The 24,883-nt window shown below is 39.1% G+C and overlaps 2 protein-coding genes across 7 annotated transcripts; both read left to right on the forward strand.

Moving 5' to 3' along the window:
• The first annotated feature begins 579 nt into the window (after positions 1 to 579).
• Positions 580 to 13,840, forward strand: LOC122844428 (dixin-like). 6 transcript variants are annotated; one of them, XM_044139839.1, is made up of 21 exons: positions 580 to 834; positions 1,576 to 1,705; positions 2,752 to 2,877; positions 3,275 to 3,506; positions 4,349 to 4,450; positions 6,769 to 6,863; positions 6,943 to 7,046; positions 8,296 to 8,379; positions 8,625 to 8,678; positions 8,801 to 8,851; positions 8,938 to 9,042; positions 9,202 to 9,255; positions 9,369 to 9,440; positions 9,812 to 9,883; positions 9,985 to 10,050; positions 10,534 to 10,683; positions 11,735 to 11,798; positions 11,879 to 11,975; positions 12,183 to 12,291; positions 12,526 to 12,605; positions 12,683 to 13,840. In XM_044139839.1, the coding sequence occupies exons 1-21, from the start codon at positions 772 to 774 to the stop codon at positions 12,690 to 12,692; spliced, it is 1,920 nt and encodes a 639-aa protein (XP_043995774.1). In that variant the 5' UTR covers positions 580 to 771; the 3' UTR covers positions 12,693 to 13,840. The 6 variants fall into 6 exon arrangements, with proteins under 6 accessions (XP_043995774.1, XP_043995769.1, XP_043995772.1 ...); XM_044139834.1 differs by having other exon boundaries at positions 592 to 834; positions 6,763 to 6,863; positions 9,366 to 9,440; XM_044139837.1 differs by having other exon boundaries at positions 592 to 834; positions 6,763 to 6,863; positions 9,366 to 9,440; positions 10,537 to 10,683.
• Positions 13,841 to 14,896: 1,056 nt separating this feature from the next.
• dlat (dihydrolipoamide S-acetyltransferase (E2 component of pyruvate dehydrogenase complex)) lies at positions 14,897 to 24,005 on the forward strand. Its single transcript, XM_044139840.1, has 14 exons — positions 14,897 to 15,315; positions 16,849 to 16,950; positions 17,064 to 17,188; positions 17,294 to 17,456; positions 18,315 to 18,441; positions 18,591 to 18,778; positions 19,630 to 19,759; positions 19,856 to 19,923; positions 20,919 to 21,032; positions 21,350 to 21,457; positions 21,572 to 21,690; positions 22,582 to 22,744; positions 22,831 to 22,967; positions 23,061 to 24,005. The coding sequence occupies exons 1-14, from the start codon at positions 15,061 to 15,063 to the stop codon at positions 23,188 to 23,190; spliced, it is 1,929 nt and encodes a 642-aa protein (XP_043995775.1). The 5' UTR covers positions 14,897 to 15,060; the 3' UTR covers positions 23,191 to 24,005.
• Positions 24,006 to 24,883: the final 878 nt, after the last annotated feature.

Below are 24,883 nucleotides of genomic sequence, written 5' to 3' on the forward strand. Positions count from 1 at the left end.
ATTTTCACTCTTAATTTTTCTTTTATTTACTGTGCTTTTAAAAATATTTTCTCCCTTGCATATATATTTGTTTTTGATCACTTTTTTGCTTCATTGGTATTTGATAAATAAAAGTATAAAACAATTAAGCAAACTGATTTTTTGTGATTTTCTTTAGGTAAATTAATATCAGACCAGCTTGATGTAAGTGGTTAATGCAAAACGGTTATTAGGAGACTACTAATAACTTACTTTTTTATGAAGGACAAGTTGGTTCTAATAACATTTTTTTTAACTTCTTCATATTATCCTTGCCTTGTACAATAAAATATTTTTTGATGATCTGACATCTGCGAGACAAAAAGCAAAAATAGTAGAAATCTGTCAAGTGCTAAACCCTTTTCACAACTCTTTATCTTTCTTGTACAATTTTTGATTAATTAAATCTCACTAAACACATCCTTTTGCTTGTTTCATACATTCTTTACAGAAAATATCCAAGAATTTGCATTGGCTAGCTAAATTTAAGTGAAAATATGAATTCCGGTGTTAAGGCGGTCAAGTGTTTTATTGTGAAACGTCACCGGATGTGGCCGTTGTTACCATGGCTGACTTGATAGCAGGTATGCTGTCCAGAGTAACGGTAGCCTGCTCGGAACCATCAATTGTCTGGTTCAACTGACGTTTGTTTGAGTCCAGCAGTGGTTAGTAACGGGGGTCCGCCCGTTGTTCAGGCTAGTGCTGTGACAGTTAGCTGGTTAGCCGTGTTTAAATGGAGTTTCGAGTTAAAAGATGATCGCTTCACTCTCAAGAGGAAGTTTGCTGGATGAGGTTCTTCATGGGGGCTACAATGAGGTAACCCAGCGTTGCTGATTCTGTGTTTTGTAAATTTGCTGAGCCAATTAGCAAGCGGACGTTGCTTACATTTTCAAAGCTTAAAAGCGCGTGCGCGTTCCTTTATACGAACAATTAAAATAAGTTTAGTTTTTTTTATTTTATTTATTTAGATATGTCAATCTTGTACATGCGAGTAACATCGCGAGTGTAAATGTTTTCTTCCAACCAAAATTAAAACAAAAAAAAAAAAAAACAGTTGATGCGAGACTTAGTAATAAAGTGCTGATAAAGTCATCAACGACTCTAAATGTATAGTTTGTAGTTGTTAAGCTATATCCTTACTGGAGCTCTTCAATCTTACGTTAGCTAAGGAAGCTAAATAACACAGGAAGCCAAACCTGACATTACCTCTGCTGTGTGTAAAATGTGTGCCTTGTTTGTGATGTATCCTGGTAACAATGAGCTGTCACATGAAGGATCAGTAACCATCAAATTTATTAAAGCTAATGTGTTGAAGGAATATTTAAATCAGGAGTAAAACTTTAAATAAGGGATCTGCAGGAGCGAAAGCAAAATTGAAATTATTGGGACAATAGGCTGACCTTCCTCCCTACCGCCCTCCCTCTGCTCCGTCCTAACATAAGCAACAAAGGCTCTTATTTGTCTGAGCTTCATGTGGCCCCAATCACTAAGCCCTGCATCTGTGTGTGTGTCTATCTGTGGTGTGTTGGATGTGTGCATCTGATTGCGGACTTGCAGCAGCAGCTGGCAGCATATGTTTCCTGGGTGAACTCTCAGCTGAAGAGGAAGCTGGGCCTACAGCCCATTGGAGACCTCCGGCGTGATCTGCAGGATGGCGTTGTGCTTGTTCAACTCATTGAGATTGTTGGTAAATGTACACAGATTCACATATTTGCTGATATACAGTCCCACATGTTGATGTAACTCAATTGGGGAAAAGCTTCAGCAAAACTCATCGTTGTTTTTGATTGGATCATCTGCCTAATATGACTTAATTTTTTGTGAATCTATGAGATGAGCAAAACAGCTTAGAAAATTTAAATCTAAGTATAGTGGTCCAAAAAATGTCTGCTTATGTCATTCTTAAATGATCAGAATCATAATCTCTAATAAAACTCAAGCTTTTTGTTTTATATGTCTAGACAAGCAAATAAAACATATATGCTTTATTTGCAACCATTTTTGAAAAAGCACATGGTATTTGCTGCTCAAATAGTTCATTTATTATAGTACAAACACATTTGTTGAGTTCATAAAATCTGAGTGCCTTTTAGGCTTTAAAGTGTTTCTTCCTTTAGAGATTTTGAAGTTTGGTCTAATTGAAAAAATAGATTCGCGTTTGCAAACGTCACAAGTTTTTGGACTTAAGACAATCAAATTAAATCCAGTACATGGCCCATTACCGTGACTGCTGAAGTGGATGACACCATCTGCAGTCATCCACTTCCTGAAGCACAGTAGCACTTCAGTACTGGAGTTTGAGACCTGTAGCTTAGCATTTCAGAGACTACTTCACATAAAAACATCAGTAGCAGAAACAAGGTGTTAGTTTACCAAAGACTGCAGCAATGAGTCAGATATATTTTTAGAAGCTTAACGCTGTCCTACAAAAACTCCTGTGTGGACAAAACGTCTGTTGCTGTCAAAACGAAATTGATAAGAGTGAAGGTAATGTGCTGTTTTGCTGCATTTTTAAGCTACTCTCTTTTCTTTTCAAGGTCACAGATTGCACTCTTTTTTTTTCCTTTTGGTTGTCTTATGTTTTTATTGATTTGTCAGAATGGGACTCACATTAGGCAAATGCCTTTTCAGTCACTAGGATTGTGTGAGAAGGAAGTTTTGATTGGGACATCACATCCCTCAACATAAAGTCCCTAATGTTCTTTATCTGTGCTTTTTTTTTTATTATGGCAGCTGGTGAGGTTCTGCAGGGAGTCTACACACCTCCACTGAACAAAGAGGAAAGCAGAAAGAATGTGGAGGAAGTCTTAAAGTTCATTTCCTCTAGAAACATACGCATGCCACACATATCTGCAAAAGGTAAACCACAAGTAATTATTATTACACAATGTTTTTTACACAGCTGTCGTTTTTATATATCTAACCTCACTGACTGTCAGTCTCAGTCATAGACATGCCTTTATAAGATTATTTGACCTTGTCTGTCTTTTTTCTGTTTTGTTCTGCACACACACTTGGTCTCCTGTCCTTGGACAATAATAGAAAAGCTGTTATTGCTGTATTGTGTTGGTGGAAAGCAGTGAACAAAACTAATTTCTCTGATAAGTTATTCTGCTTGGTCTCCCCACTGGGCCTGAAACTGTAAATTTTGACCAAGCTTTTTGTAAGGAGACCATTTAACAGCGTAAAAGAAAAACAGAAACACTTTTTATGGTTGATAGACATCTGCATCACAGGCTTTGTCTTGGGTTTTTAGACATCGTCGATGGGAACCTGAAGTCCATCATGAGGATTATTCTGGCTCTGGCAGCCCATTTCAAACCTTCAGCCAGTCAGAGGGCTGCAGCTGGAAGTGGGAGGAGCTTAACTAGAGGAAACATAACTCACAATCCTCTCTCCACGGTTGCTTTGGCTCAAGGGGCTGCTGCTGCTCTGGCATCTGCCCGCCTGGACGCCTCACTGCCAATACGTTTTGCACGCATCAACAGGTATGCCAGTGTTGTTGACTGTAAGATAATCCCACATTGTAAAGAGAGACTTTTAGAAATGCCTTTCTGTACCTTAGCTGCTTTTGGATCACTATAACTTAAATCTTGCGAATCTGTACGTTAGTCTTAACCTCGATTGGAGCTCTGATGAACTTAACCTTCTGTTTTCCTCCTGTCTGTCTTCAGCTGTGGACTGTGGCAAAAAACAATCTATAGCCTGTAATGATTATCAAATGATTATAATATGACTGCATCCAACATAAAACCGTCTGACACCAAAGTAGACACAAAACAGGGGCTATTTTCTCTTATAACATTTTTCATTGGTCACGTTTAGATTTTTTGCCAACGTTCTGTAAAGTGGCCTACACTGACTTACCTGGTGTGTTTATATAAATAGCTTAAATAGCAGAAGTTGTAAATGCATCCTCTCTGAATCATTTCATAATTTGATGTTGGGTGTTATGATCATTCAAAATCAGCTAGGCTTTTTTTTAGATCACCAGTTAGAGCATTTTAACTCTAACTGGTGAGCTAAAAAAACAAAACAACTACCTGTAATTAGTTTGCTATAATTTGTTGTTTATCCTGGTCTGTTTGAGCCTACACCTACTTTGGCTTTACTCATCTAAACCATCCAGATACAGATCTACTGATTCTCAGAGCAACATCCTCAAAGGACTTGCTGACCTCTAATTGATATCCATTCAGAAGAATGGATATCAATTGATTATCCTCCATTTGAGCTGCTGAGCTGAGGCTCATCTTCTTGTTTAAAGATGATGAATCAGACAGTTCTCACACATAATTGGATTGTTTTTATTTTGCGTGTCGTCTTCTAGTGGCTGGGGGTTCGATGGAGAAAGGAGCAAATGTGTTCGTGCACTGGTCCAGCAGTATGAAAGAGGAGTTACAGATGAGCAGGAGAATCCTAATCTCAGCAGGTGATTTGCTTCAACATGGAATCAAATTACTCTTCTAAGAAACAAATTTGCACTCTGTAGTCATTTGCATTTCTCATTTGATTAAAACAACCATGGATGATATCAAGATAAATTCTTCACAATAAGCAATTCATTTTTCTTTACTTCATTTTGTGTGGAGAGAAGTAGGAAACCTAACAGTCAAGCACCATATCCAGGGAATTAAAAGCTCTTTATAGGGAACTAATGGTCTGACTGCAATTTAAAACAGTCTAAATAACTACTTGTGACAAAATTATGACTAAGTAAAACAAAAGTTCTGGCAGCAATCAGGTAGTTGTTGTACCTGCACTATCATAAAAATGCAGTTATATCTAGCTTCTATTAGGAAAAGGATTTTAGCTGTATCGACTGAAATTACTTTCAAAGTGAAAGTCCTAAATTATTTTGAAGTATTTCAATCCCAGTCAACTACAGGGCTAAATAAGAATGATTGACCTCAAATGCTGTTTCTCATGTTAAGCAATTAATTGTCATTAAAACATTTTTTAATAGGGAACATTAAAATGATCTGAAGTTTATTTAGATAAAACAGTTCTTGGATTTAACAGAAAAAAATAAAAATAGGATTTTATTTGCTGCATTGTTTGACACAGAATTATTGAATGAGGTTAAAACAGTCAAATCTTGCAGATGTGAGCAACAACAGCTTACACTCATCAAAAGAATATATTTAGTTTCTTTGTGACCTAGAAAATATAGAGGCTGGTTGGATTGAAGTTAAAAAACATGGCTCCTGTTTTAAAGAACTTTGTGCTACTTAAAAATACATATTTGTTGTTTGTTTCACCTTTTCTCACAGTTACTTTTTATTTTCCATATTTGTCACTTTTCAGACCCTCAGATCATATTATGTGGTTCATTATTGTCTGTCTGTGTGTGTGTGTCTGACAGGGCATATGACTTTTGTCTTTGTCCCCTAAGCTTTTATCTTGGTTAGGATTTGTGTGCGTTTCCTCAGAGACATCTGAGCTAACCACCGGACTGATTCTTGAGAAAAAGAAATGATCTGTCTTTATTTTCTGCAGTCACATGCTGGTGCAAAGTTTTGTTTTCCAGCGTTTTACCCGTCGTGAAAATAATGGGTGAAAACCGGGGCATTTATTCCAAGCTTGCTGCCTTCTTAGAGACTGTCTCAGACTCACTAGAGCTATAACAATCCTTTATTAGATGTTTAGGTTAACAGGGAGATTCTGCGCAGTGCCAACTGTATCGGTTGCCTTGGTAACTCTTGGCTATCTGGAGGGCAGGGGGCGTGGCTGGACAGCATAGAGATACAGAAATTGTCATGAGTTTCTCAAGATCCTAAGGGCTAAAACAGAGGAAAGGAGCAAAGTGTTTTGTGCTGGCCGGACTGTCTGCAGCCCACTATGGGGGGAACCCAGATTAAATGGTAAGCCGAGACACAGAGTCTCTTTGAGTTTCAAAATTTTAAGGAACTTAAACTCAGACAAGATTGAGTTTAACTAGTGCCTGTGGCTTTTTCATGTTATGCTCTTTTCTGTATGGTTTGTCTCTTTCTGCTCTTACGTTCCCTCGTTTATAAAATATATCTTTCAGCAACAAAAATGTTTATGCAAACTGACTGCGATCAAGGAAGACAATATAACATGCAAAATGACTACTAACTTGTTTTTATATATATATATATTGCATTTGCAATACTGATAGAGTCTGGTTTGTGACATGCCTTATTAATTTGAAAATCCAAACTGTCACAACATTCAGTTTGCCTGTGAGCATTTTTTTTTTTTCAACCCTCTGGTAAAAAGCTAACAGAATCGCCTTTAGCATCGGTCAAAATATGCACATCGCAAATATGGTTTAAAGCCCCTTCTCTCTGAATATTGCATTGAATTTGACTACAGCTTATTATTTTGTCCTTGAGGTTGCTGTGTTGATGGATTACTTACCGTTTTCACAATTGATTCTCCGTGAATATTTCGCTATCAAGTGGTCCACATGCACCAAAAGGGGTCCAGAGAAGTTGCATTGGTTAGGGTGCCGATGCTAAACCTGTGACCATCTGCCAAATTAAGCAGAGATCCAACAATCTGAATTTTGCAGGCAATTTCTGATCTCTAGTTTTTGTGATGCAGAGTTCACTTTAAGAATTACAACAAAGGAAGGTAAAGTGTTCAAAATCCCTCGTCTGGAAGCTCTTGTGACCAATCTGAAAACCACCACTGGGTATAGACTCGGATCCTGCCAATTCATTTGGCCATCGAAACATTTACCAATAGATAGATTAATTAGTGTTTTTGTCTCGTGAGCCTCAGCGCCGTCACGCCACTGTCGTCGCCAAGAAGTCAGCAGAACAGCAACTCTGACCGACAGGCGCATGACAGCCTGCAGCAGGAGCAGGAGAGCAGCGGTACGTCCTGTCGGGCCTACAGTGAGCATGAAAACATACTGATTTGGCTTGTGTAACTCGTTTATGTGTGTGCTCGTAGGGGAGTCATGTACTGTAGTACAGACAGTTTCACTGGAGGATTCTCTGAGTGAAACCTTGGAGAAGGAGGTTCAAGAGACACGGAAGATGGTGTCTGCCCTACAGGTATGAAGACGAGGATGAGGCGCTAACATCCTCATCCTCGTGATTTTATTGTTATCATGATAAAGGTGTCAATTAGTACTAAAGTTATGTTGATTTACTCCTTTGCATCAGCTGAAACTACTTTGTTCCCACATTGACGGTGAGATGTTTAAGCCTGTTGAGAATAATGGTTAACAGTTGTTTATATACGACGATAGTCCATCTGTTTTTTTCCCCCTTTGATTTGATACATTTCTGCACAATTCTTGATTTAATAACGCTGCTCTTATCCAATAATTTCACACCGTAATCATAGAATTGCAAGAATGTGCAACATTTCTTAAGATTAATCGATCTTTTGTTGCAGTAGCTAAATCTCACGCTGAAGGTAATTTATTTCATGAAGGGAAAAAAACGTGTTGCAAATAAACAGTTTTTAACACTTTCAATCATTATTTAAATTCTTATATTATTTCTAAGTGATCATGATGTCATGCACTCTTCCAAAGCATCATATACCCATTGTTTACCATTCTGAACAATGGGCATAATGTTTTCTTTTATATCTTTTGTTTGAAGCCGAACCCACTTGGAGTGTTTTTTTGCTGCTTAATTTTACTTTCATGTGACCAAAGCACCCAGTTCTAGTTACGGCCTCGGCTCCGCAGGTTTACGTTTATGATGGTAGAACAGGAAGTGGTTTATTTTTTTCTTCTTTTGACTCCCATACAACCAGTGGTCATCCATTGTTGCTGTGGAGGTTTTGGTCGTCCAAAGTTGCAGCTCGTTGCAGCAATTTTCTAACAGGTGTGTGACGGTGCCTCGTCTATTCTGGAGGCCAGAATATAAGAGAAATAGACATCTGAATCATTCCCTTTAACTTTAAACCATTTAACTAATTTGATATGTAGAGTATAAAAAAATACTACCTGGATTTTTATGTAATGGTGAGATTGTGCCTCTGTATTAAAAGATTATTTTAATTTCTTCAGCACACCTTTAGAGGGGGGAAAATAAATCCGGTTGGCTTTATGAGGAGATTCAAAACATAGTAAAAGCTACTGAAAGTATAAAAAAAATGTCATGTCTGAAACCTAATTGTAAGACATTCATCTTTGGCTGTTTTTTGTTTCATTTGCTTTGGTTTTTGTACATTTTGCACAAACTTAACTCCACTTCAAATAAAGGGTAGTTTGTCAGCTAATGGGTGAGTGGCTTCACCGCAAAGTACAAATTGGTGTCACATGTTGGACTGCGGGTGTTTTTCCAGGCTCTGTTACTGCATGGCTCTCTCCCTGAGGATGAACAGGACGTGTCTTTGACATTGGAGCCAGTCAACACTGAACAACAGCTGGTAGGTTTTAGTTTGCTTGATTTATTTTTCTTTTTTAGCTGTTGATTCGATTTTCCGTCCGTCTGATTCTTTTCGGTCTCAATTCTGAATCTCTTGAGTGTTTTTGTGCTCGCTGCAGATCACATTACCTTTTTCCTGAGCCATTTGAGTAGGCGCGTGCTTGTGTATGTCACAGAGCCACACGGATATCAGTTTCCCTTTATTCTCCCTCTGTTGTAGTTCTCGCACACCTTTTTCTCTTCCAGATAGTCACTCGCAGCCGTTTGGATCAGAGTATGGACGAGGTCACAGAGCTGAAGGTACACAATACGTTATCTTTTTGATGCTAATATTTGATTTGTTTCTTCTGTTAGGACTAACTACAGAAATCACTCTGGCATTAATGTTTGATGCATTGTGTGTTCTTTGCTCCTCGTGTTAGAGAGAGCTGTTGCTCTGCAAGCAGGAGATCAGAAACCTGCAGGCAGTTAAGGTGAGTCGAAGCAGCAGCATTTTCATAATGTTTGTAATAATTTCCCGATTCAGGTCTTGACTTTGTGTTTGGTTCTTGTTGTGCAGGAAGCCCAGCAGCAGAGGCTGTGCACTCAGGAAGCCTCTATACTGCAGATGAAGCAGGAACTTCTCCGAGCTAGCATGGCGAAAGATGAACTCAACAACCATCACGTAGGAAATACGTTCAGGCTTTTCTTAAAAATTCTTCTCCCTTTTTTTGCTTCTGATCATGGAAAATTATTAAAACACTGCACCTGAAATTGTTTCCAAAACGGTATTTATGAAGATTGTTTAGTAGTAATTCTCGTTTTCTGTAATGATGTGCTGTAGGCAGAGCTGAAGTGGAAGCTGGAGGAATGCAACAGGCTGTGGGGTGAATGCAAGGTGACAGGCTTCAATACAATTCATTTTGTTTAATTAATCTTGTTCGTCGACATCAGATGAGTTTGTGTTGAATAAAGACTCTTTTATGTCTTCTCTATTGTGGCCGGAAGCAGAAGGACGTCGGCCAGAAGGACAGGTTACTCCAACAGTTCAAACACAAACTAGAAGAAAGCCAAAAACTCCAGGTACGTTCATTTACTGGATTGAGGGGTGAAGTGAACTGTTTTTAATAATTCAGACATTATCACAGCGTGCTACAAAAGTTACAAGTTTCTCAGCAAGAGTGGTAAAGAATCATGCATAATGGCTTGAGGGTCACTGGTAGGGCTTTTGAACTTTCATCCTGAGATGGTTAGAGTAAAGTTAGGCATGAGGGACGTCATAAAGCTGGCAAAGCTTGATGTTTCTCGAAATGCATTTGATTTTGTCCTCTTTAGAACTGTACGACAGGTTTTAGACATGCCAACAATAAATGGGGAGACGCCAGCGAGTTATTCATGGGCAATATTCATACATGAAATGTTCCCAACTTTTGATCGTGTGACTTTCTTTATAGGCTGAAGCACAGAGAGAGTCGGAGCATAAAAACGACATGCTACAGGAGCTAATGAGTAGAAATCTGCAAGAGGTAACGCTGTTTCTGTCCTTTTGCTGTTTTTCTTTTCTTTTTTTTCTATGAAGAACACACCCGTTCTACCTACAGCTATGTTTTTTTTTTTTCTTCGTCAGATTCCAGTCAGCGCAGAAAACAATGGATATTCTTACTCTGGAAACCCAACTACTTCGGTGTCAGGTGTAAGTATTATTTCTCTTTCTATCAGTTGAAGACTTAATAGATTTACTGTACATTTCATTTCTGTCATATTAAGGTTGACATGGTCCTATTGCCCATCTCATATCAAAAGTTTGTTCTGTGAGCCACACATGTTTTTACATCTTACAATCAAATAAGAAATGCTAACATGGAACGGGGAGAGGGAGAATCTACTGCTCTAATCTGCCTCAGGCGGTAATCACAAACTTATGAATGTTTTGGACTGGATAGCCTCAACCAGTTAGACAGAAACTTCCCAACACACACTTTATTGCTGAGATGAATGTTGCTAATTGTCACTTTTTTTCCCCCTTAAATATGAATCGCATGTGACATAGAAACACTCACAAATGGCTCAATTTGTATGATGTGCAAAGACAAAGTGATCTGTCCGAGATGGGTTCATGGTGCATTTTCACTGCGGCTCAGTGGGCTGAAAGTGTGTTTTGGTTTTGCTCTGCCAGCAGGCGGAGGAGGTCCAGCTGCTCAGAGACGCGCTGAGGAGCCTGCGGAACAACTTCAGAGACCACGACCCGCAGCACCATACACTGGACACCCTGGAGCAGGGAATAGTGTCGCTCATCGACAGACTGCATGTTGTGCACGCTCACAGGGTATCACAGCTTCAAACAAATGTTCTGGTTTAGAAAACTTATATTTGAAAAGTCCAATTCTGGTTAAATGTTTACATATAGAGGCATGTTTGTTTACACTCTTTTAAGCTTTTAAACATGGTCCATTTCCAGTAGGGTTGAGTTTGGTGCCCTTCCAGAAGCGTAATATTGGCCTCCTTCTTCCATTCCAAAAGCAGTTTCGATGTGCGTTTGGGATCGTCGTCCTGTTGGACCACCAAATTATCCATGTTTTCAATATCTAGCTGTCAAATTGAGGCGATTTTGAAAAATCACATAAAAAAAAAATCACCTGTTTTGTTATTCGATCCACCTTTCTCAGCTAAAATCCACTGCTGAACAAGCCCTGGACATTATGGTACCACTGCCGTGTTGAACAATAGGGATATTGTTACTAGGTTAAAGCCTCATCTTGACCAAAATTCTCTTCACCTAAAGGCATTTGACTTATCTGTGTGGACAGCTGTCACTCTTTTAGTCAATAATAATTCAAACTGTCTCGGTCAAATAGTTGAAATTGGGATTAAATTTGATATTCCAGCAGGATGACATATACCGTAATAGCTTCATTAATGAGCTCTCAGAAAAACCAGACATCCCGCTGAAAGTTTGTGGACTGCTTGAAATCTCACTCCATGACAGAATACCTATGGTGTGTGTGGTCATGGTGCAATTCTCTAGGGATCATTTAACCAAATGCTTAGATGTAAACCGGAATAAATAGTTCAGACCAAGTATGGATTAAAGCTCATCATCGGAACTTGAGTTCCCAGCCCAATTTTAAGGCATCGTATTGCCAAGTCAAGTTATTTTTCATATATGCAGCATTTTCATAATGACCGAAGCCACCACAGTTATGCGATTGTGCTATAAAATGGCACTTTGTCGTCACTTTTCAGTGTATAGAAAATACACAGTAAAATCTAACACAATGCCATTGTTTAATGGATTATTATGTACCGTGAAAAAAAAAAAAAATGCTTTTGAGGGCGATTTAATTACACTCTGAATATTTTTTTCTTTCCATCGGTAGGGCAGAGGGAAATCACCGAGACGGAAAGGTCAGCACACAGATTTGGACACTTGGACGTCCTTCCGTAAGAATCTCTACTTGTAATTGTGACGAAGCATTTCTACCTTAAAACGTTTCTCTAACTGAAACTGCCGTTTGCTGCAGAGAGCTGTCAGTCACAGAATGGTTCTCCTTCTTCTACAAAAATCCTTTACTTCACTGGGAAATCCCCAACACCCTCCATGATCAATATTTCCAAGAGGTTTGTGTCTTTGTTGGTGCACAATGAAATACATGTTCGCCTTAATGCTAAATAAGAAAATATAGCTTCTGTGTGCCATTCATCAGTACAACTGATCCTGTCAATGAAGTACAAATAGAACATACAATAAACAAAATGATTCCACATGTCATAAAAAAAAAAAAACGAGGAAAAATTGAATTCTTTTTCTTGACATGCATTATGCAGGCTGGGTGAAGTAACTCTGAAGGATGTTAAGGCGGCTGTTGATCGAGAGGGAAACTACAGGTACCACTTCAAGGCTCTGGACCCAGAGTTTGGCACTGTAAAAGAGGAGGTAAGTCTAAGAAAGATAAAACCAGGGCAACAGTGGGCCACCATTTACTAAGGATGGTGGCTGCATGTATTGGCACCCCTCATAAAGATGTGTTAAGTTTTAACATATTTTTTTTTTATAATAACCTAAACCTTTTATCGCTAAAATTTCGTTTGCTAAATATTGTAGGGAGTTTAACTGGAAACCAGCTGAATGTAGATGAGACCGAGATCGAGCGTTTTGGTTTTTCCCCAGGTGTTCCTGGATGGAGCAATTGTTCCAGGCTGGGAGGGAAAAATAGTGGCCTGGCTGGAAGAGGACCACGGCGATGAGAGGTAATAATCACTGTTGTGTCTCTCAGCTATTTTAATTACTCTCTATGACAACAGACTCATTTTCTTTTCTGTTTTAGACCTTTGTAGATTCAAGCGGAGCAGCTACAAAATATGCACATTGTGGACTGGACAAATTAGCACAATGCTGTCAGAACATATTATTTTTTGGATTATTAAATATGAACTTAATATCTCTGCAGTCTGTGCAAATATTTGGCAATGTCTCTACACCACCAGCCATCCAACCAAACATAAGACTCTGTGCCTTACAAAGGAAAGCTGACTTTATCATGTTCCTAACACTGCCACACTATAACTGCTGTAGAAAAATAGTCGAGAACGTTCATGTGGACTAAGTGGATTAGAAACTACTGTACTGAGGCTTACCTGGAGAATTAGAGGAAAACAAATATTTTTCATAGTTATTTATGCAACTACATTAGTTCTTGTTTATAGAATATAAAATTATAAACTAATTAGAAAAAAATGTATTAGAAAACAGAACAATGTCTTGGAAGACAGAATAGATGGGACGAGACAAAACAAATTTATAGGAATTTTCCTCTTTTTTATTTTTATTTTTGTGGGACGAAACATTTTGTCCCACAGTTGTAGTTTTGCATGCCACCTAGCGGTAGTAGGAAGCATTTGCAGAGAACAGTTACAGTTGTATAAGAAAAAGCCTTAAAGTATCTGAACTCATTGTCATTGGAAGAACACATGTAGAAATTTAGACAAAAAGACCTCTTCCCATACCTAGCTCCATTTTTTGATAATTGTAGACTATGTCTTTTAATATTTTGAATAATATCATATTTATGTTAATGGTTTATTTGTCTAGAGATTTTAAAAATAAAATAAAACAGCCTTTTTTAAGTGCGAGATTTAAATGTTAGTTCAAAGCAAACTTTAGTTGTTTCATAATTAACCATTCCATTATTTATGCTGTTTATTTTTCTCTATGGAGGTTTGCATATTTGTGGAAAATTCTGACTGATCTCTCACTAACAAGTCAACTGAAACAAGTCGGTTTTGTGATCACATGTATTTAAATGCCATGACTGCATGTACAGTAAAATTGTACAATTTTCTGGTGAGATGGTATTTTCCAATTTGTGGCGTTCGTTGAGATTTTTTATTTTTTTTTGCAAAGTATGTATATTTGCATGTTTGGGGAGGAAAAGCCTTTGAATGTTTCATATTTTGAAATAAAATTTTTGTATGCCGCTTTTTAATGTGCATTTGCATATATGATTCTGCTACTTTATTAACACCAAGAGCTGTGTTGTGTTGTATGCTTACTTGCACTTAAGAAATGCTTTAATCAGAGATTTTTTTGCAACTTATTGTTGTCCAATGTATGGTTACACACAGTTGTACTTCAAATACAGCTACAGTATAAATAGGCTAAAAATATTTTTTTTAATGTTTTATACCGTTACGTTTGAACTTTTTTTACACTTGCTCATCTGTGCGAATTAAGTGGTGCCTTAACACCCCAATAACTGGAATCTTTTTATTTTTGTCATGTTAGAACCACACAGTTCTGAGTATTTTGGTAAGATATATTGTGGGCCAACACAAGATGGTTTATAACTGTAAGAGTTGTATATGGTTTTCAAATTTTAAAAGAAATTAAAAATATTGAGCATAGTCTGTTAAGCCCCTTTAATGCTGATACCCCTAATCTAGTGCAAGTACTTAAAGCTTTGAACATCTCCCTAGGCACAATATGGGGCAGCTGCAGGCACACTGAAACATGGCTGTCCACCTAAACTTATTGTAGTTCTGGAAGAGGGAAAAGAAAGAAAGCCATATAACGTCCTATTGCATTATACTTCAGTCAGTCCATGTGTAGGAAAGAGTAAACTAAAGTTGAGTAACTAAAATTGGTCAGAGAAAATGCGTCTGATGAATTCGTCCATGTAGTGCCATTTTAATTGATTTTACGTTACAACAACCTACAATGTATTTTATTGGGATTTTATGTGGCGGAACATCACAAAGTAGTGAATAATTAAGCAGAAAGAGGTTGTTCTGTTTTGTTTTATGGGTATGCCATGTTTACTGCCACCATGTGCCTCCTAGTGGTATTGCAGTAAACTAACTTTACAGCTTTTCAATAGTTTATAGCGCACCAAAACGTGTTGTAAATATAATTTTTTTTATTTACTGTGTTTTGAATTCTACCTTCATTTCAAGCTTTGGAGATTATTGCAAGACTAAACTTTGGTGGCCGATATTTACGACACCTCCTCTAAAGACGATAAGACGTTGTCGTAAACTGCAGTCAACCTCAGCCGTAAAGCGTTTTGTTTTGGACTGGAGGAGGTCATTAGAAAGTGAGGAGGAAGTAGTCCGGGCACAGACTAACTCGGTGCCAGCTAGTTTCTGATGCCGATGTGAGGCAAATACATTATTTAACATCCCCGTGTAGTATTTCAAGCGCTGCAAAATGATTCGTTTAATTCTCCGGTTCAGACCGTCCGCCGGGCTCTCCTGTCCCCGTGCCCTCCCGGCGGGGCCTTCCACGCTCGGCTCTCGGTCTGTGCCCGTCACCGGCTGTCTGAGGCGGCTTCACTGCGGAGCGGGCTCCCGAGTCGTTTCCCTAGGTTCTAGTCTCGGTCACAGAACGACTCTCCTGCGGTGTCCTCAGCTGGTTGGTGGCTTTCAGAGCAGCCGCTTCTACAGTCTCCCTCCTCACCAGAAGGTAAGGTTACCTGACCGGTTGCTATAGCACCGAGGCTCACGGTAGCAGCTAGCAGCGGAGAGCGGTCAGCTACATCAGGCAGCTGTCACACCTGTATGAGTCGTGACTTGGCGTTTCTCTGTAATAGCTGGATTGAAAACCATCAAGTTGACACAGCATTATGTCGGCACAAGAGTTTAAACTTTGTAATACGTTGTGTTTGTTTGTTAAAACGATTAACTCTGACCTTAAAAGTGGGGGCGTACAGCGCCTTGCCAAAGTATTCAAACCCCATGTTAGCTTTTTTTTCTTTATTCTTAACATCACATAACATCAATGTTTTTATGACAGATAAACACAAGTTTATATAGTAGTGAAGAAGAAAAATTATGTACACATTTAAATTTTGGTTATAAATAATGTACAAACTGGTCGTAGATTTAAATGCATTCATTTTCTTGTACACTGACCAGCATCCCTGCTGAAAAACAAAACAAAACATCAAAACAACCACCATGTTTCACTATGGGGATGGTGAGTTCAACTTCAGAATGATGAGCTGGAATGATTTTCTCTTAAGCATAGTATGTCCTCATCCATTTCCTTTGATTGGGTCATTCCCAAAAAAATTATAATTTGCTTTGATTTCAACCATGTAGGTTTGAAACTGTTTCTCATTGTTGTCCTGCTGGAGTTTGAACCTTAAGGCTTTTTTTAATCTATTACAGGCTTTTTTAACGACCTGTATTTAGCTCCGATGCTGACTATTTACATATATCATAGCTTTTTTGTAACAAATATTTTTTTTAAATATTTTGCCTATGGAAACATTTACATTATTCTGTGAGTTTCTGATGTTTTTATTCCATTATTCAGTGTCACTTTATGTCAAAACTAACCAACTTTCTATCTAAATGCAGTGCAAGAAGAACCAGTGTTTTAAAAAGTCTGCTGTTCAAAAATAATTCAGATTAATTAGCAGGGATTTAACACTTTGGCAGACAATGTTTTTAAGCATCAGTAGTTTTGTGAATTCATACTGACTTAGAATAAAATCTTGATTTAGAAAAAATATCTGTTTGTTTTATTCATTTTAATTTCAAATTCTTTAATGTGAAAGAGCAGTCAGTGTCTGTCATTTTCTTAATTAATATTTTCTAAAGATATTTTAATATTCCAGACATTTTCAAGTGCTCCTGTTCTGTTTTTCAACATTCAGATTTTCTCTTAGATAAATCATTTATTTTCTCTTCAGCGTAATGTAAGGTTTATTTTGGGAAACCTCCCACTCTCTCCTGTCGGCTTCACAGCTGGTAGCTCTTTCTTATCTCTGCTATCAGATGTCACTTGACCCGAGTAGCCACCGTAAAGTCTGCAGATGTGATGAAATCGGACATGCGGGCCATTTTATTGAACAGTCAAATGAGGCGACGATGACGCTGCAACTCTGCTCACAACAGCTGACATTATTTACAAATCCTCTATGACGAGATTATTATAACATAATAGGTTTTTTATGTGTATTCTTTCCTGTTCTTTTTTGTTGCTCATCAGGTGGAGCTTCCTGCTCTCTCCCCCACCATGCAGACGGGAACAATCGCTCGCTGGGAGAAGAAGGAAGGGGAAAAAATCAGTGAGGGGGACCTAATAGCTGAGGTTAGCTGCTGTCTTATTGTATCAATGTAAAAACAAACAAACAAAAAAAAAGCCTTCCAATACAATCCAAACGTACACTACATACTTCGCTTTTTATTTAACCACCTTTGCAGGTAGAAACAGATAAAGCCACTGTAGGCTTTGAGATGCTGGAGGAGTGCTATCTAGCAAAGATCCTGGTCCCTGAAGGCACCAGAGACGTCAATGTTGGATCAGTAATCTGCATCACAGTTGACAAGTCAGCGCTCTGTATTTATATCGATTCGTGGCAAACTTTCTACTCATTCAGAAAGTGATCAAATGAGGATCTAAATGAAATGTTTGTGCAAATTTTCTCCTCCAGCCCAGAGCTTATCCCAGCTTTTAAGGACGTAACATTGGAGTCTGTCAAATCTGCTGGTGCTGCTCCTTCATCTGCAGCTTCTGCTCCTCCTCCTCCTCCTCTTTCACCTGCCACGGCTCCGCCTCCTGCAGCACCAGGCAGCTCTTACCCCCCACACATGAAGGTAGGTGTGCTCTAACATCAAATACCATCAGGTGCGCACTAATAAGAGGGTGAAAGTGACGTGAAACTTCTGTTTAGAGTCACAGCTTGTGTCAGCGGAAGAGTTATAAGGGCGGATTCTCTGTATGTGACTTCAGTGAAAAAGTATTTATACTCCTTGAGCTATTTGTGGCTTTGGAATGTCTTTATTTTTTATTGTCCAGTTGCCTTCGGATACAGATAAATGCAGACAGAGTAGACAGTAGATAGGACAGGGAGAAAGTTGTTGAAGTCTTAAGCATTTTTTTTTGGTTGTAAAACATCCCAAGGTTTGAATGTGTCACAAAGAATCTGTAAATGGGGAAAAACTGCAACTTCAAATGAGAAGCAGCAGAGAACCCCATGAAAGCCCGGGAGGAGCTGCAGAGATGCACAGCTTAGGTGGGAGGGCGTCTCAAATTAAGTATTTGAGCTTTTTATTCATGCACTCCATAACTCTGGCTTTTATGGAAGAGTGGCAAGAAGCCATACAAAAATAAACTTTACAGTTTGACAAGCTTTTGGGATGCTTCTCTCTTTTTTTTATCCAGAAATAATTTGAAGTTGGATGTAGCTGAGTACAATGAAAACTTGTTAGAAACTGCTGAATACAAATACAGCTCAGATATTTATTTATGGAAAAATAAAATAAAAATTGCGTATTGCTTTCTTTCATCATTATACTTTCACCGCTTGGTGTTTGTATAACAAATGAAATACATTGAAATTTGTGGTTGTTATGTGGCAAAATGGGACTATTGAAGGGATAAGAAGTTTTTTCTGACCGATTGCAAGGCTGTGAATTTGTGCTCTCTAAGCCTTTGGGTGTTGTGTTCTACAGGTTGCACTTCCTGCACTCTCTCCCACCATGACAATGGGAACAGTGCAGCGCTGGGAGAAGAAGGTTGGAGAAAAGTTGAGCGAAGGAGATTTACTGGCTGAGATCGAAACTGACAAGGCAACAATTGGTAGGTACAAATGGAGTAGGAATCAAACCTGAATGATGGGTTGGGTTGATTTATACAGATGTATTAAACAAAATGGGGTTTTTTTTCCCCCATCTGTAGGATTTCAGTTTCAAATTGCTTGAAAATGAACATCTCCTGTTTCTGTGCAGGCTTCGAGGTGCAGGAGGAGGGCTATCTGGCAAAAATCTTGATATCAGAGGGAACTCGGGATGTTCCTCTGGGAGCGCCGCTCTGCATCATCGTAGAGAAAGAAAGTGACATCGGCGCCTTCAAGGATTACGTAGAGACCGGTGTGGGAGACGTGTCCATGCCACCTCCTGCTCCTGCTCCTGTAACGGTGGGACATTCATTTCTTCTCAAGCTGTGTTTGCATGTGGATAAAAATCAACACATTTTAGTTGTATAGGTTAATTAGGGATTGGCGATGCAAAGCACCAAGTTAGTTAAGTAAGAGAATGGCATCCTGCATCTTTGTAGAGAAAGTTATGAATACCTGGAAACACAAGAGAATCTGCTTTGAGTCAAATGATCAACAGGTCCTATCAAAACGGGAATCTGTCCATAGCTGTTTTTGTTTGCACTGTGCAGACCCATCAGTTGTTAAATAGGTAGAATATACACTAACTCTACCTTGATGATGATGATATTGTTGTTTACCTTATTACCAAAATCAGGTTTCTTATTAGACCAACCACTATGAGACAGAGCGCTCGTGAAATCAGAGTTTTGTTTTATTTTGGTATTTTACTGCATCACCACCTTTCTGATCATTGCATTAAAACAAACCCAGGTTTCTCTGTGATACAAAGTGTTTTTGTCAAATTGAGCCAGTGTGTAATTGAAAGTAGATTGATGAGCGTTAACAAAGTGAGGATGCCGACTGATATTTACTCTTTTTAATGTATAATTTTCTTTTTATTGTATAATTTTCAACATGTTTACTTTAGTCTACTTATGCATTTTTCTTCAAAGCACTTTTTGCCCCTCTTTCTCAGAGACGCTTTTAGTACTGATCAGATTGCTGAGAAATCTGATCAGTGATCATGTACTCTGTTTCTGGTTGGAGTTTCTTACTTTTATACACAAAATTTTTTATTCATTTATTTTTTTTAAGTACTGCATCATGAGAGATTTTAAAACTTTTAAAACTGGCTAATATCAGGTTTTGTATCTGGATGTTTGTTGCAGGCTCCAGTTCCCAGTGCTGCTCCAGCAGCTGCCGCCGCCCCAGCAGCACCGAGGAAAGGCCGCGTGTTTGCCAGTCCACTGGCCAAGAAGCTTGCTGCTGAGAAAGGACTTGACCTGGCCCAGGTCAGCGGTAGGTAACCGAGGCTAACTGGGCTAACTGTGGGCAGCTTTGATATTATTACAAAGAACAATGTAATCATGGTACTTTTATTTTGTTTCCATTCAGGATCTGGTCCTGATGGACGCATTACCAGGAAAGATATTGAAAGCTTTGTTCCACCAAAGGTTGCTCCTGTGAGTGAAGCCCAGCTTTCTTTGTTTAAAGAAAATTTTCTCTGCCTTTTGTAAAGCTTTATTTGACGAGTGTAGTTGATTCAATTTATTTTCTTGATATCTATAACATATAAATACTATGTGGGGGAAAAAAATGGCCAATAATTTCATCAGGAGTCGAGATGATATCATAGAGCAGCAGGAATGAAAAAAGGCTGATTATTATTTGCAAAGATGAACAAAATTTCAAACAAACTTTAGCGACTTCAATTACCATTAATTGTTGCTGGCTTTGATAAAACAGCAGTTTGGATATCCCCAAATTATTGATGACTAACTGAATAAATAAAAAATCAGCTGCTCTGGGATGACAACAAAGTCCTGGAATTACTAGTGTTTTTAAATCTAAAGGCATTGGATTTATTTCTTTGGTATATGAGAAAAAATGGATTCACATAAGAACTGTGATTCTCACTTTATTTTGATTCAGAATCTAAATAATATATCCCAAAGTCACTGGAACGTACGCACGCGAGCAAAGCACCACAACAAAGAGGAAGCTACAAAAATGACAGAAAAACGTTTGGACTCAAAATAAATTTTGATTTGAATCATGGCTTCAAATATTGGAATCGAATTACATTTACTGTAATTGGTTCAGGCATGCCTTAAAAGTAATGTTTTGCTCTCTCCCACAGCCTCTACAGACTCCAAACATATTACTGAAAATACAGTTTTTACACCTTTTCTGCTGCCTCTGTCTATTTTACTGTCCTGGTTATGCAGTAAAGCATTCAGTGATGAAAAGAAAGATTGGATTTTAAAGTTTCAGACCAGCCAGTCAGGGGTGGTCTGAAAAAGTCACCATCCAATTTCGCTTTGTTTTTTTTTTAGTTTTTCAAGTTAGATTTTGGTATCTAACCTGTTTTTATTTGCTATCGTTTATTTATTTCTTAGGTGATTAAACTGTTCGCGACTTAATGTTTTTCTGCTGATTAAATCCTTTCCTCTGGCAGCCTGCAGCTGCTGCTCCCAGTCCCGCCGCTGTCGGAGCCGCTCCTGCAGCCGCCGCAGCTCCGGCTGCTCCAGCTGGCACCTTCACCGACATCCCCATCAGCAACATCCGCAAGGTGAGAGCCGACGCGGATCGCACAAATTAGAGCCAACGCCTGACTTCTGCTCCCGCCGTGACGACTTTCCGCTCGGCCGGCAGCCGGGCTTTAGCGCGGCCTCCTTCTCCACCGGCTGCGTTCAGAGCTTTGAAGTAAACACCCTGAGGAGGATTTCGCAGCGATACTCTGTTATCTGTGACCTGCGCTTCCACATTTTGCCTTACAGACGGGCAACTCCATTTATCAGCCCAGACTGGATATGCACACCTCTTCCGTCTCTCTGTGATGAATTATGGATCAAAGCTGAAGCTGCGTATATCTGTCTTGTCCTCCAGGTCATCGCTCAGAGACTGATGCAGTCCAAGCAAACCATCCCGCACTATTATCTCTCTGTAGATGTTAACATGGACCAAGTGCTTGAACTTCGAAAAGAGCTAAACGAGGTTAGTGCAGCTTCTAAGCAGTCATGCGAGGTACATCTTCTTCTTTTTTTTTTTATGCAACGCATTAAATTACTGTTGAAATGAGCAAGTGAACATGCTGTCCCCACTCTGCAGGAAGTGAAAGCCCAGAATATCAAGCTCAGTGTGAATGATTTTATCATCAAAGCCAGCGCTCTGGCCTGCCTCAAGGTTCCTGAGTGCAACTCCTCCTGGATGGACACAGTCATACGGCAGTAAGTAGAAACTAGAGTTCATTTTCCTTTAGTTGTTGTCACTGTCATTAGTGCTTAAATGTAAATGAATTGAATTCCCATTTTAGCCTTCTGTTGTTTTTAGTTAACTGAATTACCAAATAGCGACGCAGCAACGCAAACCGCCGCCCTCCCAAGAGCAGAAAAAAACTAGGGTTTCCTTCTTTGTGTTCCTACACTGCAAAATTACCAGAAAGACGGAAGTCGTTCAAGGACATTGCTGAATATATTTGCAAAATAATTTGCAAAATTAAGTATATTTCTGAGGACTGAATTGTCCCTTTTTCTTTTTTTTAAGCACCACTTTTGGATTATTTAGATATTTTCTTTTAAGAACCGTAACGTAAGAAAAGCATTTACGATTTTGTTTTCTTTCTTTCCTGTTGTAAGAATTTAATTATTTATACATGAACAGGTTTTTTCTGTTTCTATGCTAAAAGTTGGAAGATTTTAAACATTTCATAACCTCTCATACTAGAGATTAGCACAGCTAACATTGCTAAAATAATTTCACACATCCAACATTTTCTAATGTGTATAAATTTGATGGTAGGAGCATTTAAATAAAGGAAATTCATGAATGATTATGATGATATTTGGAAAAGTACATTCATGAATTTCTCTGATTATTTCTAAGAGAAGATTTTTGAGGGTGGAGCACAAAGCTAAAGTGTTTTAACATGCATAACAAATCCTTTAGTAACTGTGCGCGTGTTTCCAAATGAATGTTTTATCCACCAAACTCCTCAATCTTAAGAAATCTATAAGCAAGTTAGAATTTGCAGCTTCACATTTGAGCCAGCAGAGGGCACTCTGATGCTTCTCTGGCTCAGAATCTCATCGATTACATCACTATTGACTGCTTTTCTCCAGGAATCACGTTGTGGATGTGAGTGTGGCGGTGAGCACCGCCAGCGGTCTCATCACGCCCATCGTTTTCAACGCCCACATCAAAGGCCTCGCCGCCATCAGCTCTGACGTGGCGGCTCTCGCAGCCAAAGCCAGGGAGGGCAAACTGCAGCCTCACGAGTTCCAGGTGCATCGCCGTATCAGCTGGAATCTCATGATGTAATCATATCCATTCACTCATTAACTGACATTTATTAATGTTGCGTCTTTTAGGGAGGAACATTCACAATCTCCAACTTGGGGATGTTCGGCATCAAGAACTTCTCGGCGATCATCAACCCGCCTCAGGCCTGCATCCTCGCTGTGGGAGGCTCCGAGAAACGTCTGATGCCCGCTGACAACGAGAAGGGGTGGGTGTCATGGCAACAGCTGTTTTGATTAAAAACGAACATAATGCTTGTAACGCAAAGCTAACCCCCCCGGTCACCCTGCCGGTTTCGCAGGTTCGACGTATCCAGCATGATGTCGGTAACGCTGAGCTGCGACCACCGGGTGGTGGACGGAGCGGTCGGAGCGCAGTGGCTAGCAGAGTTCAGGAAGCTCCTGGAGAAACCGGTCACCATGCTGTTGTGATCAGACTGAACCGCCACTGAGCGGCAGCAGCGGGCGCAGAGCTCACACCGAGGAGATCTGGTTGGCCCAGAGCCTCGTCTGACTGGCTGGCCTCCCATAGGGTCACTCCCACTTAGCCTGACGGGGGAAGAGGCAGAACTCACTCCGATTTCCTGTCTGTCCATCTCACTGTCTCTCCCAGCTTTCCTTCCTGTCACTCTCTTTCACTATTTTTTTTATTTATTTTGGCCCCATCCTAAGAGAGACCGGAATTAGGCTTTAGGAAACCTGGAAAAAAGACTTTATGTCGCTAAAATACAGAGAATATTTGACAAAAGCAAGTGTTACATGTCCATCCACTTAGCATATTAAGCTTAAAACCAGTGGGTGTGTGTATTTCTGCAAACTGTTATGTGTGAACATGGTAAAATCTAAAATGAAATTGACAGATAAACGGTTCAAATTTACACACACACACACACACACACATCTTCACACATACAGTTGGAATACTTTATGCGTTTTCTGTGGGTTAAAACTACGGTGTGTGTATAATAATAATAATAATCACTGTGGAAAACACACAGTGTTGTATATGTATGTATATGGTGTTGAACTGTTTGGTTAAAGTAACCAAGCTCCTCACCGTAGAAACGACAAGCTCGTCTAGCTCTGAGGGGAAAGAGACACGGAACAATTTTACCAATTTCTCTTCTATCCGTTTTGTTGTCTACTGTCAAACATTTTGTTGATCTTGCAGCTAAAACGCACAAACCCGGTGCTGGATGTTGTTCATAACAGTGAAGGAATAAATTGGGAGATTCCGACCTTCTGCACAGATTCTTTTGATTTGGCTCACAACGAGGAAGTCGTCATTTTTAAATGTCCGGTTGCAGGTTCATTTAAACGGTTACTGAAAAGTACATTCATTTCAAGACAAAGTCATACATTTTAACAATTGTTCAGTTTTTAATTTTGACAATTATAGGTTATGACCTCTAATTATCGCTTATAGGTCATGGCAAACAAAATACAGTCTCAGAAAAGGAAAACGTGTATCATTTTGCATTCTATACTTAGTGTGTGCTGCTTTTTGTATCGGTGTTTGTTACATGGCATGGATGTGGGGCAAGTAGGGTGCCAACTTCCTACTACCAGAGAAAAAAGAAACTTTATAGAAGACCATTTCATTTTATCTTTTTCTATCTGGTGCTTGTGTGCCTCCCCTTTCTATAGTGACCGTAGGCAATATGACCCATATAAAGAAACGCCTCTTAAAGGCACGGTTGGCACTTAAAAACCGTTTCGGGTGACTGCCTCATGAAGCTGAGTGAAGAGAGTGCCAACAGTGTGGAAAGCTGCTATCAAACAACAGTTATTTACTACAAAGCTTCACGTGTGTATGTCTGAAGTAATAACATCTAACCTAGAGAATAAAGGAAATCCAGTGACTAGAAATGTGTGTTTTAACATTTCAGTACTTCTTTCTTATAGCATTCTACTCTCTCCCAACAGACAATGGTAAAAAAATAAAAAATTAAAAAGTAGTAGTACCTCTGTATGCACTGGTTGCTCGTTTCAACCCTGTTAGTAAAACTTTGAATGCTGAAAAATCTCCATATTTTTATTTCACATTCTGCTCTGTTGCCTTGTCCGGTCAACAACACATTTCAGATACTGTCTCAATTAGGTGACACAGTAAATGCGCTGTATC

This window comes from Gambusia affinis, linkage group LG15 (assembly GCF_019740435.1).
Source record: "Gambusia affinis linkage group LG15, SWU_Gaff_1.0, whole genome shotgun sequence".
NCBI lineage: Eukaryota > Metazoa > Chordata > Actinopteri > Cyprinodontiformes > Poeciliidae > Gambusia > Gambusia affinis.